The sequence below is a fragment of the Dipodomys merriami genome, unplaced genomic scaffold (assembly GCF_024711535.1).
Source record: "Dipodomys merriami isolate MVZ:Mamm:240054 unplaced genomic scaffold, mDipMer1.0.p SCAF_21, whole genome shotgun sequence".
NCBI classification, from domain to species: Eukaryota; Metazoa; Chordata; class Mammalia; order Rodentia; family Heteromyidae; genus Dipodomys; species Dipodomys merriami.
The window spans coordinates 2141475-2157872 of record NW_027203493.1 but is presented as its reverse complement, the minus strand read 5'-3'; the positions used below and the strand labels follow the sequence as shown (position 1 = coordinate 2157872).

The 16398-nt window shown below is 42.7% G+C and overlaps 2 protein-coding genes across 4 annotated transcripts in view; one reads left to right on the top strand and one right to left on the bottom strand.

Annotated features, from left to right (window-relative positions):
- Positions 1-318: 318 nt before the first annotated feature.
- Tcn1 (transcobalamin 1) lies at positions 319-14998 on the bottom strand. Of its 3 annotated transcripts, none has more exons than XM_070032240.1 (9): positions 14811-14998; positions 11744-11929; positions 10217-10357; positions 8890-9045; positions 7201-7388; positions 4110-4284; positions 2640-2823; positions 808-926; positions 319-643 (listed from the first exon to the last, which is right to left on the bottom strand). In XM_070032240.1, the coding sequence occupies exons 1-9, from the start codon at positions 14887-14889 to the stop codon at positions 582-584; spliced, it is 1290 nt and encodes a 429-aa protein (XP_069888341.1). In that variant the 5' UTR covers positions 14890-14998; the 3' UTR covers positions 319-581. The 3 variants fall into 3 exon arrangements, with proteins under 3 accessions (XP_069888341.1, XP_069888342.1, XP_069888343.1); XM_070032241.1 differs by having other exon boundaries at positions 8890-9042; XM_070032242.1 differs by having other exon boundaries at positions 11744-11823.
- LOC138833856 (putative oocyte-secreted protein 1 homolog) overlaps positions 10295-16398 on the top strand; it is a 42825-nt gene continuing 36721 nt past the window's right edge. The window contains exons 1-2 of the mRNA XM_070032243.1: positions 10295-10374; positions 12597-12666. The gene's annotated coding sequence lies outside the window, so the exon portion shown is untranslated. The remainder of the gene's footprint in view (positions 10375-12596; positions 12667-16398) is intronic.

Below are 16398 nucleotides of genomic sequence, written 5' to 3'. Positions count from 1 at the left end.
ATCTCTCTTCACTTCACTTCTTCCTGAGATTGTATCTCCTCTAATAACCTTTTAAAAAATGAGCTGGGCACCAGTGGCCCGTGTGTGTAATCCTAGCTACTTGAGAGATCTGAGAAGCAGAATCAAAGTTCAAAGCCAGACTGGACAGACAAATACAAGAGACTCGTATCTCCAACTAACTAGCAAAAATCCAGAGCTTAAGCCGGCTGTGACCAAGGCAGGGAAGCAAGGGAGAAGGAGAAGACTATTTCAAACCTCCATATTAGCATCCCTCCCTCCTGCACCAATGAACTCAGGACGTGCTTTGTTTTTGCAGTTGTTGATCTTTTTATTGAGCAGAGAGAGAGAGAGAGAGAGAGAGAGAGAGAGAGACAGACAGACAGACAGACAGACAGACAGACAGACAGACAGACAGACAGACAGAAACAGAGAGAGACAGAGAGAGACAGAGACAGAGAGAGGGGGGAGGGAGGAAGGGAGGTTGAGTCTCCTACTGAATTGAGATAAATGAAAAGGAAGGCACAAGACCATTTTCTGTGTGGGTCTCACTACAAAAGGTACATCCCAAGGAAGGTCTGAGTTTAGTATTTGCTCCAAAGGACCTCTAAATTGTCTCCATTATGGACAACATAGCTACCAACCCCTGCAAAGAAGAAGAAACAAAATTAGGTCAAATGACCAATCACAGAATCACCAGATAATAAATAGTATATATCTCCCAACCTCATTAAAGGCCTTTTCCCCCTTAAAAGCTCACAGCCTCACACAGGAACACCTGTGGATCCTTCTACTCCATTTCCTCCTTACCTTGACTGAGTGGCTTGCCCCCACTCAGAAGTTGCCAGTAGGTTCTGTCGTTATTGTTGGCAGTTAGGCCCTGAACAGATGTGATATAGGGCCCCCATTCCTCCTGCTCCACTGTGAACCTGGGAGGGACAGGAAGTAAGTTGCGGGAACTTAGGGTTTTCAAAGAAAATCCCTTATACACTGAAAAAAAAAAAACCCTTAAAGCTGAGCATTCTGGCTCAAACCTGTAATCCTAACTACTTGGGAGGCTGACAGTGGGTGGGGGGTTCACAATTTGAGGCCACCTGAGGTGGGGGAGAGCACAAGGCTCCATCTCACTGAATGGCTGGGCACAGTGGTGACTGGCTATCATCCCCAGTGACGTACAAAGTACAAGAAGGAGGATTACAGTCCTGGGCCAGCCCAGGCATCAAGCGAGACCCTACCCATGGTGAAAACAGAGCTGGATGCATGCGTCCAGTGGTAGAGGGGCTGCCTAGCAAGCGCAAGGTGTAAGTTCGATCCCCAGCACCACCAAAATTAAATCAAAACCCAAGCATCACTTGGTAACATGACAAAGAAGGCAACCAGATGTCTGGGCTCTGTCTCCAGACAACTTGACTTTCAGATTTGTGCTGGGACCCAGGGAGCTGCATGTTTTCTAAGCACTCGGGATTTTGATTCCATGCTCATTAGCAGGCATGATGTCTGTGGTCTCTGCCTACCTGACCTCCATGGTGGATACTTGGCTGTTAGCGGCCTCAACCTTCTACTTAATAAATACATATTGTGTTTATTAGATGAGAGATACGTAGTTAACTCTTCTTATTTTCTCTACAGCATCGTACACCCGATGGTGAAAAAATGTCAACTAGATTTGAGAAACCAAGAAAATAATATTTTTCAGAAGCAAAGTCAGTAACTTAATTTTAATATTTAGCCTCTTTAGGCCAAGGAACATTTATTAAAATGTTCATGAATACCCTGAGAGGAACACAGAGAGACTTAGAGCTCTGGGAAATTCCCACTTTCTTTCTCTCTTTCCTTTTCCCTCCCTCCATCCCATCCCCCTTCCTTCCTTCCTTCCTTCCTTCCTTCCTTCCTTCCTTCCTTCCTACCTACCTTCTTTCCTTCCTTCCTTCCTTCCTTCCTTTCCTTCTTTCTTTCTTTCTTTCTTTCTTTCTTTCTTTCTTTCTTTCTTTCTTTCTTTCTTTCTTTCTTTCTTTCTTTCTTTCTTTCTTTCTTGTTGGTTGTGACAGCCTTGGTGCTGTCCTCAGTTCTTCAGCTCAGTTGGAGCACTTTACTACCTAAGCCACAGTACTGCTTCCAGTTTTCTGGTGGTTAATTGCAGATAAGAGTCTCACAGACTTTCCTGCCAGGGCTGGCTTTGAACCATGATCCTCAGATCTTAGCCTCCTGAGTAGCTAAGATTACAGGTATGAGCCACTGGCACCTGGAGAAATTCCCAATTTAAATGTCACATTTTGTTTATGTTCATTTTTCTGAGATGATTATTCATGGCATTTGTCTGGAATTTTTTTTCAAAGGATAGCAGTCATTCTAAAATAGTCTCAGGACTTCTGTTCTAGATATAAAATGTCTGATTTAAAGTGTTCTATTTATTGAACTCTTGCCTAAGTCAAGGGAGAGGCCTGGAATTCATGCATCTGTTAATAGGGATAATGTGGTAGGAGACATCACCTCATCGTTTTAACATCCACGGCAGCATGTGATGGGGAGCAATGGTGCTGATCTAGAGGCATTTGACATGTCCTTTGATTCTGGTGTTCTGTTCTTACCAGGACATCAGATTTGCAGTAAACCCTTTAACATTAGGTTATATTCATGCATACCGAAACAAAGTCCCATTCTCCTTCTGAGCTTCCTTCATCACATCCAGAAAGACCGAACCACTTGGCACTGTGACATCTATGGAATAGGTTTTGTTGATCTTCACAGAGTAATGCACAGAGATCAATGAGGGTGAATAAGTGGGTGTCACAGTCGTAGGCACTGGGATGGAGAGGGGAGAGTTACCTGGCAGAGACAGGAAAAGAGGGAGAAATTGAATAATGAAAAAGAGAGTACCAGAGTTGGCCTAGGTATCCATTTTCTAGCCCAGGACTACTTTCCTTTATCAGAGATGGATTTGGAAGCAGGTACAAGTATCATTCATCTAGTGACGGATCTCTCATAGCTATTACCAGAGGCTCACTGGCTTGTGAGTCTTGTGTTTGGCTTGACTTCCAGCCGTTTAAACCATTATTCACCTCAGTGCTATATCTCACATGAGGACCTAATTTCTTTTTCTTGTTGTTTTGCTTTGGCAGAGAATCCACTAATGGCTTGCCATTCCCCCCACCCCCACCCCTTTCTTTTTCTTCTTAGCATTTACTGAGAACATACTAAGGACCAGACACTGTGCTAACACCTTTATGTGGATTATCTCATCTGATACTTTATAAAAAAAACGAATGATAGGACATATTATTCTTTGTTTTTATTTGTTAGAAAATGGAAACTTAAAGTTTAAACACTGTTGGTTGCTGGTGGCTCACGTTTTTAATCCTAGTTACTCAGGAGGCTAAGATCTGAGGATCATTGTTCAAAGCCAGATCGGGCAGGGAAGTCTCCAATTAACCACTAGAAAACTGGAAGTGAAGGTGTGGCTGAAGTAGTAGAATGCCAGCCTTGAGTGAAAAGGCTAATGGGCAGCTTTCAGGCCCTGAGTGTGTTAGAGTGTGTGTTCATGCATACACACATACACACAGAGTGGGTGTGTTTGCCCAAAGTCTCTGATCTATAAGTGGCAGAACAAGGAATAAACCAAGGTTAGGGGAAATAGATCTTCTCTACCTCATTACACAATTATTTATTTGAACAAATGATTCCTGATGCATTTTGTTAGAATCCTTTCTATTTCTTCTATACAGATGTCTTATTTTCCAGAGGTATCACTAAGCATGAATCAAATAATGGAAGATCAGAAACATGATTCCCACAAATGGAAATCATGTTCAGATTTTTCAATATCCAACCGTTAGAAGACATCCCTTTAGAGATACACATCCTTTGCTCAAACCTACCTTGACGATTGATGTTTGAACCAAGACTATTGCTCATTATTCCAAAAAACAAGTCCTCAGTTGGTAGCAACCCTTTATGATGTAATGAGAAATGAATTTTCTCTGGGAGCTGTCTGGCTTTCTTTAGAAGCTTGTCCAGTCACTGTCCCAAAGCATACCTACATCTCACAAGCTTTGGGAGTGATGCTGAAAGGCAAGCCAGTTTCCCCTTTAGTGCTTATACTAAACCATACGTACAAGGCGAGTCTTTGGTCACATCCAAGTAGGTCTTTCCTAGCAGGGGAGGTAAGATCTGGGCTGCAGCAGCTGGAATATTGAATGCTCCCTGGGAAATTTCATTGAGTATTGTATTGCGAGTTTCTTGGCAGTTCCATTCACTTTCACTGTAGTACTCTGATGAGACAAAGAGGGCCTAATGTGAGACAAAAAGAGGCAGAGAGTATGAGAGATGGCTTAAATAAGGTTAAAAGCTTCATCTAACTCATCATGCATTTGTTGGTCATTGGCTATGCAGGAGTCATGTTAAATGATTAAGATACGTTTCTTGAGATCAATAAGCTTACGAAGTAGTTTGAGTGGGGAGGTGAGGGATCTGCTGAATAACACAAGCTACAGTGGTTCTGAGGAGAACCGACTTTATTCTGCCACATTCATGTCTTCCCAACACGGTAAAATATAAGAACTGTCATATAAGAAGTGCTCAATGACTCTGCTTCACACACACACACACACACACACACACACACACACACACACACACACACACACACACACACACACACACACACACACACACACACACACACTCACTCACTCTAGTAAAAAGAGCCCTGGGATGAATGTCCTAAGACAAAGATCTAAAATGAGGATAAGGAAAGGCTTTGTTGGAGAAAGTGGTAGTTGGGGCCACCTTGATGGTAGGGTGGAAGTTTGGCAGGTGAAATTTGGGCAGGGAGCTGTGCACTCAGAGAGGAAAAAGCATGAGCAAAAGCTTAAGGGAAGGGTGAAGACATGGTTTGTGCACTATGAGGATATATGCACTGTAAAGAAATCTCCAGAGGCTTCTTCCTTGTCTAGGAAGAACACTCAGGCTGTAGAAAGAAGTTGGGGCAGAAGAGAAGAGCTGTAGAAGAAAGTTCAGCCAGGCTGGTAGATGTTGCGTCTCAAGGGTGAGATGTATGATCCAAATTGGCTGACGATGGAGAATTGAATAGTTTGCTATTCAGGCAGTGGGATGAACAGTTACTTGTGAGGTCATAAAGGTTAGAAGAGGGTTAATACTAAGCAAGACAAAGTTGGAATAGTTTGCAGCTTGAATATATTGCTCTGTAGTTTCCCAGAGAAAGGTAGTTTTCCTTTTTACTTTCTTTCTTTTGTTTGTATGTTTTCTTTATCTGAGACCAGGGTGCAAATTCAATACTGGATGCTTTTACTCATTCACTACTGCCCTGCTAATGGAGCCACCCCTCCCTCCCTCCCTCCCTCCCTCCCTCCCTCCCTCCCTCCCTCCCTCCCTCCCTCCCTCCCTCCCTCCCTCCCTTCCTTCCTTCCTTCCTTCCTTCCTTCCTTCCTTCCTTCCTTCCTTCCTTCCTTCCTTTCTTCCTCTCTCCCTCCCTCCTTCCCTTCCTCCCTCCCTCCCTTCCTCCCTCCCTCCCTTCCTTCCTTCCTTTCTCTCTCTTTCTCTCTCTCTTCCTCCCTCCCTTCCTCCCTTCCTCCCTTCCTTCCTTTTCTTTCTTTCTTTCTTTTTGTTTTGTGTCAGTCGTGGGTCCTGAACTCTGGGCCTGGGCACTGTCCCTTAGCTCTTCAGCTCAAGGCTAGTGTTCTACCACTTGAGCCACAGTGCCACATCCGGGTTTCTGGTGTTTTTTTTTTTTTTTTAATTAGAAATAAGAGTCCCATGGCCTTTCTTGCCCGGGCTGGTTTTGAACCAGCCTCAGATCTCAGCCTCTGTAGTAACTAGGATTACAAGCATGAGCCACCAGCACCCAGCTCTACCCCTTCTTTTCATCTTTTCTTCCTTGGAGGTTTTCGTAGCTTGTTGACTACCTACATATTAAAGACTATCTTAAAAACTATGGTGTAGACAAGTTGCTCTAAAGTCTGTGGCACAAGAATATCACCTGTAGGACTTTTCCATAAGATGCCATTTCTGTATTAACGGGCTTCCGTGGACTTTATAGGTAGGTGTGGTCTAAAAGCTTCTTCTACAGATTCGAATGTACAGCCCTGATGGGAAACCACTGTTTTACATTACGTTCATTTTTAGCAAGGCAAACCAATGACCTTCAATGTCTGCTTACATCACAGGTTTTGTCCTGTAAGCTTGCCCAAGGGTCCTGCGTTGGCCCTGCTGAATATGTCATATTGTTCTCATGACTTTCAGTCTTTATTCTTGCTGTCCTTCTCCTGTGAAAGTCCTGTCACCCTGAGTCAGCCTAGCAAATGTTTATTCATAGTAATGACTCAGTGAATTCCCACCCCCCAAAAACCTCCCTCGATAGATCTTTATATCTGCCTTCAAGTTGAGTGAATTATTGAGTACAGACTTAAATGAAGGCCAGAGTTCAGAAAATATGTGTATGATAGTGTTAAGTTCTTATCTCCATCCTGTCTTTGTAAAATCAGACAAGCTGTGCCCCGTGACTCATGTTCCCTCCTTTCTTCAATGTATCATAATGTGCCTTCAATACTGGAAACCTCCTGGTAAGCTCTACAACCAGGGACTGATCATCTGGTTGGGAAGGATGATGGACACACAGTACAATGGCTCATGGTTGTGTGGAATTGCATGTGAAAGAACAAGATGGGTGATAGTGGACTGTCAGATTTCATACAGAAACTCTAGGTAGGAAAAGCTTTATAGAAGAACTGGTATGGAAAAATAGACATTAAAATTAAGAGCTGAATCCAGGTGCTGGTGGCTCATACCTATAATCCTAGCTACCTAGGAGGCTGAGATCTGAGGATCTCAGTTCAAAGCCAACCAGGGCAGGAAAGTCCTTGAGACTTTTAATCTCCAATTAACCACCAGAAAAGCAGAAGTGGAACTGTAGCTCAAAGTGGTAGAGCACTAGCCTGGAGCAAAAGAGGTCTAGGACAGTGCCCAGGTCCTGAGTTCAAGCCCCATGAAATAAATAAGCCCTGGAGTGCTTGCATAGAGTCAGAAAAAGAAATAGATTGAAAGTAAGAAGACTGTATTTCACACAAGCAAAATCCAAATTAGCATAGGAAACACATAATGGAGAGGAAGATCATGGGAGACCGAGAAGAAAAGATCTAGGCATTGCTTCCCTCCACAACTCCCATCTCCTCCTCCCGTTGGACTTACTTGCATAGCTGCTCCTGTACTAAACATGTTTCCAATGAGACCATTTTCTTTTTTCTCAGACAGAATCATTTTCACCAGTGAGCGGATATGATTTTCAATGCTCTCTAGATCCTCTTCCTGTGCTTTGGGCTGTTCCTTCAGACTCCTGCTCACACATGTCAAAGCCAGCACGGCCATAGCTCCTGTATCTGTCAGGAAGCAAAATGTTGGTGACAGGCTGACCAGACATCCTATTTTTTCATGGACTGAATGGTTTCCTGGGGTGCAGGATTTTCAGGACTAAAACAGGGGAGAGATTTGTGAAAATGGGAATGTTAGTGGTGGTAATTGATGATGGCAGAGAAGAATTTCAAGACCTAACAGCCATGCCTGGACCTTAGCTCCTTAAATACAATTCAGTTCCTTGTGTGGAGTTGACATGCTTCCCATATTTAGTATTTCATCATATAGCCATGAGAACACCTACCCACAAACAGCTTTCTACACGTAGATTGTTATGGTTCTCAAGTTTTCCATCTTTTATATCATTCTTTCAGCCATATTGGTAAAGGAATTAAGAAGCTCTATTTGAGGATGATAGATAAAACAGAATATCTGCAAAGGTGTGTTCCGCTACAAAGAAACACTTTGCAAAGTTCTTTAGAAAATGACACTTAGGGCTGGGAAGGTGGCTCAGTGGTAAAGTGCTTGCCTTGCATGCATGAGGCCCTGGGTTCGGTTCCTCAGTACCACATAAGCAGAAAAAGCCAGAAGTGGTGCTGTGGCTCAAGTGGTAGAGTGCTAGCCTTGAGCTGAAGAGCTGAGGGACAGCGTCCAGGCCCAGAGTTCAGGCCCCATAACCAACAACAAAAAAAGAATATGACAATGGAATTATTCCCCAAAAAATCTTCTTAAGGGAGTGGACAAGGCAAGAGATGGGAAGAAGGGAGAAAAAAAGGACCTTTATTTTATTTTGACAGTTGGACTCTCTGTTGTCCTTTGGTGTGGTGCCTTCTATCTTTTTTTCTTTTTTTACAGGAAAAAGAGTATGAAAAAAAATCTCCTATGCTCCTTACTCCATAGAAATACTAAATGGTGATTTAGTTTGAACATCTTGAAGAAAGATGAACTTGTGTGTCTGGATTCACAGTGGCTGAGAATAAATGCTACTTGTCCAGACTGAACTTCTTTTAGCATCATACTCTACCCTTATTTTATAAATGGGCAAGTTCGCGTCAAGGACTGGGTTGGAGCCAGGACGTTCTATTGTGCTAGACATCTACAAAGAGACTTCATTGCCACGTATCACCTATATTCTCCCCAAATAAATTCTCTCCTGAAAGCTTTTGAGAAAAGAAGGTAGAAACAAATTCAAGTCTTTTTTTTTTTTTTGAGTTTGGTCATGGGGCTTGAACTCAGGGTGCTGTCCCTGAGCTCTTTCATTCAAGGCTAGTGCTCCACCACTTTGAGCCACAGCACCTCTTCTGGTTTTCTGGTAGGTAACTGTAGATAAAGAGTCTCATGGACTTTCCTGCCCAGGGCTGGCTTTGAACTGTGATCTTTAGATCTCAGCCTCTGAGCAGCTAGGAGTACAGGTGTGAGCCTCTGCTGCCTGGCTAAATTCAAGTAATTGCTGAAGATAAACTCAAAAGGCAAGGATGACTGATGCTTATGTTGTCTATATCCAGGAAATTAGGTTTAATGACTCACCTACTGAGAATTGGCCACCAAGGTAATAGTTTTTGTTTTCAGGAGCGAAGAGTTTAGCAACTGTGGTGGTTGAATACGTTCTATTGAACAGACACAAGGCCAAGACGTCCTGGCTGAGCTGGTAATAGTTGGTCAGTGGATTACCATCATATTCTTCTGACAAAGAGAAGAAAATTCACACTTTACTCCCAGAAGTGCTAGAGAAGTACTGCATTTTTCCATCATCTATGTACCTTATGTTGACTTGTTTATATCTAAAGAGACATAAGCAATAGATAGAAGAGACTTCCCTTAAAAACAGCAAGCTTGAGAAATGTAAAGGCTCTTAGGGTTCAACAAGCTCAACTCAACACCTTTCATTTTATAACTGAGGAGATCCAGTGCCAAAGAGATCACAATCCTATCTAGATATTCTGGGGGTAATAATAACTAGGATTAGAATACAGGTTTTCTACCTCTAAGCTTCCTGAATTTTCATCAGTAAGATAGAAACGATAGAAAGAATGTTAGATTAGAGGCATCTTCAAAGGGGATGGGATTTGAGGGACTCAAATACTGGGTAGGAGTTGAAATAAACACAATGATAATAAAGAATAATGATGATTCTGTCTTCTTTACCTTATGTATGGTGTACTCAAGTAAAACATCTTTGGAGGGGTTGGGGGGAAGATATAGAACTTGAGGGGAAAAGGGTGAGAAAGAGCAGCAGTGGAGCTCACTGGACACTGATGAAAGTGAACTATACAACTCATGGGTAGAGACAGGAGGGAAGGACTGGGAGAGAGTAAGGGAACAGAAGACACTGGACAAAAGGAAATGTACTCATTACCTGACTGGTGTAATTTTAATCCATCTGTATATCACCTCTATAAAAACAATAAAGTAAATTAATAAAATAGAAAAACAACGTACTGCATGAGCAGACATCAGAGCCAACCACTTTATACAAGTGATAAAGTATTTTGGCCATCTTTAGCCTTTATATTGACATCACCTCCTCTGCCATTAATAACACAATGTGCCCTATTGTTCAGCTGTTTCTGTGAAGTCATTATTTGTCTAAAAATCAAAGCTCAGGAAGGACTGAAAAATTGTGTCTCGTGTGTGTGTGTATGTGTGTGTGTGTGTGTGTGTGTGTGTGTGTATGTGTGTGTGTGTGTTCTGAAAATTCAACATTCATGCTGAAAGATGGAAAAAGGGAATGTGATCTGCACAGGTACAATGAAATAAATGGGAGAAAGAGGAGTAGAGTGGGGTGAGACCATACAGTTCTAATAGAGGGCAAGAGAAGACAAGGTAGTTCAGAGTCAGAATATTTGACTATTACCCATATTTTCCAATTCTGCTTTGAATTTATTTTCCAGATGGCCAAGTAGGTGCTGATTAAATATGAAGGTTTCATCATGGGTATGACATGCTCCCAAAGCCAGTATGATCAGAGCGAGCTGTCCTGAGCTTAAGTCCAGTCCTGAAAAGTTTTACAAGGTACACACCTATGAATTTGTTTGTCCTCCTCTCTCCCTTGTGACTTATAGTTTATTCTTTTTTCTGTTCTCTATACTATAATTTGGTCCTCCCTCCCTCCTCTCCCTTTCTTTTTCCCTTTCCTTTCTCTTCCTTTCCATTCTTGCCTTTCTCTCTCCCTCTCTTCCTTCCTTCCCTCCCTCCCTCCCTCTCTCCCTCCCTCCATCCCTCCCTCCCTCCCTCCCTCTCTCCCTCCCTCCCTTCCTTCCTTCCTTCTTTTCTTCCTTCCTTACCTCCTTCTTTCCTCCCTCTCTTTCTTCCTCTCTTCCTTCTTTGTACTGAGATTTGATCTATGCTTTCTAGGCAGGTGCTCTACAACTTGACCCACACTCCCAGTCATTTTGTTTTTTAGTTCTTTCTCTTTTTTTTTTTTGTCGGTTGTGGGGCCTGAACTCTGGGCCTGGGCACTGTCCCTCAGCTCTTCAGCTCAAGGCTAGTGTTCTGCCACTTGAGCCACAGCGCCACTTCCAGCCTTTTCTGCTTATGTGGTGCTGAGGAATCGAACCCAGGGCCTCATGCATGCAAGGCAAGCACTCTACCACTGAGCCACCTTCCCAGCCCATAGTTATTTCTTGAATTAGGATCTTGCACTTATGCCTGGGCTTGCCTGGATTTTGATCCTCCTATTTATGCCTCAGACATAGCTGGGTTGACAGGTAGGAACCACCACACTCAGCTTCTTTTGGTTGAGATGTGTGGGTGGTCTCACAAACTTCTCGCTCAGGCCGGCCCTGACTGTGATCTTCCCAATCTCCACCTGGCAAGTAGCTAGGATTACAGTTGTGAGCCACTGTACCAAGATGCATTATGAGATGTCTTAGTTGTGATTCATAGCCCTTTATGCTTGTAAACTCAGCTAGCTTATGATATTGCCTTAATGGATAAGAATCTATATCTTCTTTTGATTTTTCCTGTTGCCTGTTGAAAGGAAAATGGTTTCAGGGATCCAAAGATGCAATAGCTAGATCTTGATATTTCAAGACACCTGTCATCTACAGTTTTGAGCAGTTGGATATAGCTAGAGCAAGGGTTTGTGAGAGGTCCTCTTGGTAGTTAGATAAATCTTTTCTTTTTCTTTTTCTTTTTTTTTGCCAGTCGTGGGGCCTGAACTCTGGGCCTGGGCACTGCCCCTCAGCTCTTCAGCTCAAGGCTAGCACTCTACCACTTGAGCCACAGCGCCACTTCCGGCTTTTTTTTCTTTTTGCTTATGTGGTGCTGAGGAATCGAACCCAGGGCCTCATGCATGCAAGGCAAGCGCTCTACCACTGAGCCACCTTCCCAGTCCCAGATAAATCTTTTCTTAACACTTCCAGAGGTTTTAGGTACTCACCTCTCCTTTCCACAGTGTTTCTGACTTGTTGGGAGAGCGCTTCGATTATGGTTTGGTTTTGGTTCTGGATCCCAATGAGTCTGAGGGAAAGCAGGACATCGGCAGACTGGGTCACACTGGTGTATTTTGGCTGGATCATTGTGTCCAACAGAGGGTCCAGTTGGACGTGGACTCGCTCACTCACCTCTGAGGCAGAGGAGGAAAAGAAATGCTATTACAGTAAGATTAAGAGATAGGTACGGGTGGCTTCACGTCATCCTTATTTTAATTAAAAACTGAGGATCAATACTGACATGACGGGCTCAAGGCCAACCCTGGATTTAAACCCCGGTCCAGCTTCTGTCATCCCATGGTTGTTTCTGTATTGTCCATGTTCTTAGCTGTAGTCTGCCATGGTGAATTCAGCCAGCCTATACCACAGTACTGATGTGTGAGAAACACAAACTGAAAATGGGAAGGCTAGAAACAAGAGTTATATAACAATAGTAACAGCTATGGCACAGACCTCGTTCAACCCTCCCTCCCCTGTGGGTTGAATAATGGCGATGTTAGGGGAATAATGTAGAGCTGGATCTGGAGTTTCTCCCAGTCTCCACTCATGCAGACATGACTCCTTCTAGTTAAGTTCAGCTTCTAACTGGAAGTGTCCCTGTGTTTTAAGAGCTCAGTGCAAGCTTGCCCTTGTGTGGCAGAAGAATCTTAGTCCTGCCTGAGCATCTAGTATCATTTCCTATAGAGAATGTCCTAAAACAAACTTCCATCTCTAAAACAAAGACACAAGTCCTCTGCCTCCCAATCTATGACCTTGTCGACTTTGTCCATTCAGTTCTTTTCTATCTTTTTATACCTCTAGTGGGTGAATGCTGACAGAATGAAGACAAAAATTCTATGGTCTACAGACAATCCATCCTCAAACTGAACAGGTATGGAGGTCATTATGCAGTAGTATACTTTACAAGAGGGACACCTCAAAGTTTAGCCTAAAACATCCCCAAACCCAAGGCATGCATGGAGAAAAGTCAGATTTTACTTAATTTGTGGCAATAGAAGAGGATCAACCCAGAGCCCCAAAGCATCAGAGGAGAATGCAGGGAGTTATGTATCACTTGAAATTCAAACTAAAGTCTCAATTTAAATTGTGGATAAATTTGAGAAGTAGCCAAGAATCTTACCAATCTTCAGATTACCTCATGTGATCACATCCTCCCAGATTCAGTCAGCTTTGGTTGGGCTACTTGTTCCCTAATGTACAAGTTCTGGAACTTTCTTTGTTTAAATTTAATTATAATGTACAAAGGAATGAGCATTACACATGCCAATTTATGAGTACTGTACCTCTTGACCAATTTCATCCCTTCCATCATTCTCCTCCATTCTTCTCAACCCTACCCACCCCATCCATTTTCCTAGTTTCATAGGATATACATTGGATATTACGACTGCATTCTACCCCCTTCCTTTGTCATTCATCTACCCATCTCCCTTTAAACTCCCACTTTGTACCTCAAGTACCAGCTTTCTAGTATTCAGTTTGTTGAATTGTAAGTTAGTTGCTCAAAAGAGTTATACCATTTGAATTCTCCACATGCACATACTTCAATCAATATGTTTCTGTACATGTACCTATGGCCCTACATATGTTTATAAGTTTGACTGAACTTCCACATATGAGAGAAAATGTGTGTCCTTTGTCTTTCTGGGCCTGACTGAAATTGAATAACCACATCTTCCAGATGTGGAGCAAAAAAGTCACTTAATAAGATATAAAATTCTGTGTATATTCTTGCCTCTAATGCGACTGGGGTTTCTCTCACTACACCTAGAGGATCCAGGAAATGTGATTTCCTGTGTCCACTTTCCTTTACTATTAAAGAAACAGACAAAAGATCTGAATGGCATGATTGTAGGCTTTTTGCAGATACAAAAGGACAATTGTGAGCCATCTCTCTGAGATTTTGTGCAAGCATTCATTCTCTCCCCCCCCCCCCCCCCCCCAGCAGGTTTTCTGGCATTGGAGCTGGACTTTTAGTTCCTGGTCACCAAGTCACATCAGCTTCCTTAGCCTCTAGAAACAAATCATTTTTTGTTCAAGGAGCTAAAGTTCAAAGTCACTAAGGAGATCTTTAATTCTTAAGATCCAACAGGGGAAATGACACTCCAGGAAGAAAAAGTAGAGCTGGCAGATTTTGTACTTTTAACCTGTTTGAAGGCAAGTTTGTCTTGTGTGGTATTGATCTTCTCGTTTAACCTACAGAGTACTAGGAAGATGAAGCTGTATCATGGAAGTCATCTTCGGACAGGGTTAAAGGTCAAGTCCAGGATAGAGAATTACCTGCCAGCTATAGTAGACTTTACAAGATTAGTGCTTTAACACTCTCTTCTCATTATCCTACACTCCAGGATGAAGATAAGGAAATTTAGGAAGACTGAGCCATGCAGATACTAAGATAAACAAATCCAAGCTTGTTTTTTTCCCCCTTTCTCTCACTTTAGGTTTTCTTTTTTTCCTGTCTCAGGGCTTGAACTCAGTGCCTAGACACTGTCTCTGAGACTCTTTGGCTAGTTCTCCTACCACTTGAGCCAGAGCACCACTTCCAGCTGTTTCTGAGTAGTTTATTGGAGCTAAGAATCTCACAGACTTTCTTCCCTGGCTTTGGACTGCGGTTCTCCTAAGATCTCTACATTGTTTGAACAACTATTATTATCATTTATTTAGAAGCTAATCTAAGTGGGTTAAGCTATAGGAAAATAGATTGCATTTCATGATCAAAAGATAACTTTCTGGAGCCAGGAATTAGACAATCACTGAAATAGAAAGTTACTGAGTAGGAATGCTATGGAAGAGAGGATCAGTGCATAGGAAGACCCATCAGACGAGTTAACAGAGAATCTGGGATGAATACACATTCTGGCACTTTCCTTATCCAGCACAGATCTCCTTTCCATCCCTCACAGAGGTCAGGCGCATAGAGAACTGACATCAGGTCTTTGTGAACTGCACAGTTCCCTGTCTACCCTCAAGAGACCATAGCCCACTAGACTAATGTTAGCTCAAAATTGTACTCACCGCAGATCTCGCATAGCTGGCTTGGAATAAGAGAAAACAACAGAAGCCCCAAGAAGGGCAACTGGTGTGTTGGTTTCATCCCTCCAGTGGTGTCCTGGAACTCCAAGGCCCAGTCTCGCTCTGTAATGTGGAGGGCTTGGCTTGGGTGGTGGGTAATGAGAACTCACTGTCAGGTTGTCAGAGCCTCTGTCACTCGAGCAAATGTTGAGCAATGTCAGGGAGGTGTGGTCAAGTGCCTTTGTCCAAGTAACATGATAAATCAGGAAGAAAGTGTGAAAGGTATGGTTAGAGAGAAATGAGGAAATCATTTCTTACTGTTTCCTGTCCTGGACCTTCAGTATTACCTGTCTTCAGCCCAATTGGTATAACCGAGGTGAATAACTATTTTCAGAAATGTTTCCATCTGAACCATTCTATTTGGGTTCTATTTTATTTGCTCTCCTGAGTAATTAGATTTGATGGTGGGAAAGGGCATCAAAAAAGGAATGTAGAAATTGTTAAGGATAAAATTAGATCAGGCAGAATTAGGAAGGTTGGTCCTGGGAAGACTCTGGTATGGTAGGTTTTGACCCTAAGATTTTCCTCCTGAGATAGATAATGTCCTAAGAGTTTCTTAGCTCAGAAGGAAAGCCAGAGAAATTTACAGCAAATATGGATTTCTATCCCCACTGGACAGTTGTTACCTGCTATGGGTAAGAAGCATTGCCTACCAATGTTCTTTCTCTTGCATTCTACTGGACAAGATGTCATCTTAGCTGCGGACGTGGTTAGCATGTATGACCCATCATTTGCACTGTATCTCAGACATAGATACATGGTACATTTTTCATTGAATCTCAGACACACTGACAACTTGACTGGTCTAGGGTGCCACGATGAACTACTAGTTTTGCCTGTGACAGTATTTGCAGATGAGATTAAAATCTGAATCTGTGATTCAGTCAAGTAGGCTTTGCTCTCTACTGTGAGTGGGCACTTACGCAATTTGTTTGAGGCCCAAATGGAACAACGTGTTTGGTTCTGGCCAGCTCGCTTCAGCTAGGGCGTTTTGCTATCCTCAGAGCTTCATTCCATCACTATTTATGGTTGGTTCTGAACCAATCATACTTTCATTTGTTTGTTTTTGTGCTGGTCTTGGGGCATTCTTCATCCTACCCTTACAGCAACATTTTTTCAAACTTTATTAATAACATAGACCATAGCTAAAGGAAAAGAGTTCTCAAGGGAACACAGTTTAAAATACTCTGCCTTACACCTGTAATCCTTGCTACTCAGGAGGCTGAGATCTGAGAATCACAGTTTGAAGCCAGTCTGGCAGGAAAGTCTATGAGACTCTTATCTCCAATTAACCACCGGAAAACTGGAAGTAGAGCTGTGGATCAAAGTGGTAGAGCACTAGCCTGAAGTGTAAGAACTCAGGGACAGCACCCAGGCCCTGAGTTCAAGCCCCGTGACCGAGCAAATAAAACAAAATAAAATAATGTATACATTAAATGTTTGTTCCTGTAAGACATGAAGGCTTCTACTCATGTGAAAAGTCCAGACTCTGAAACGTGATCTGTAAGACCTCTCAATGGAAAGTTCCTCC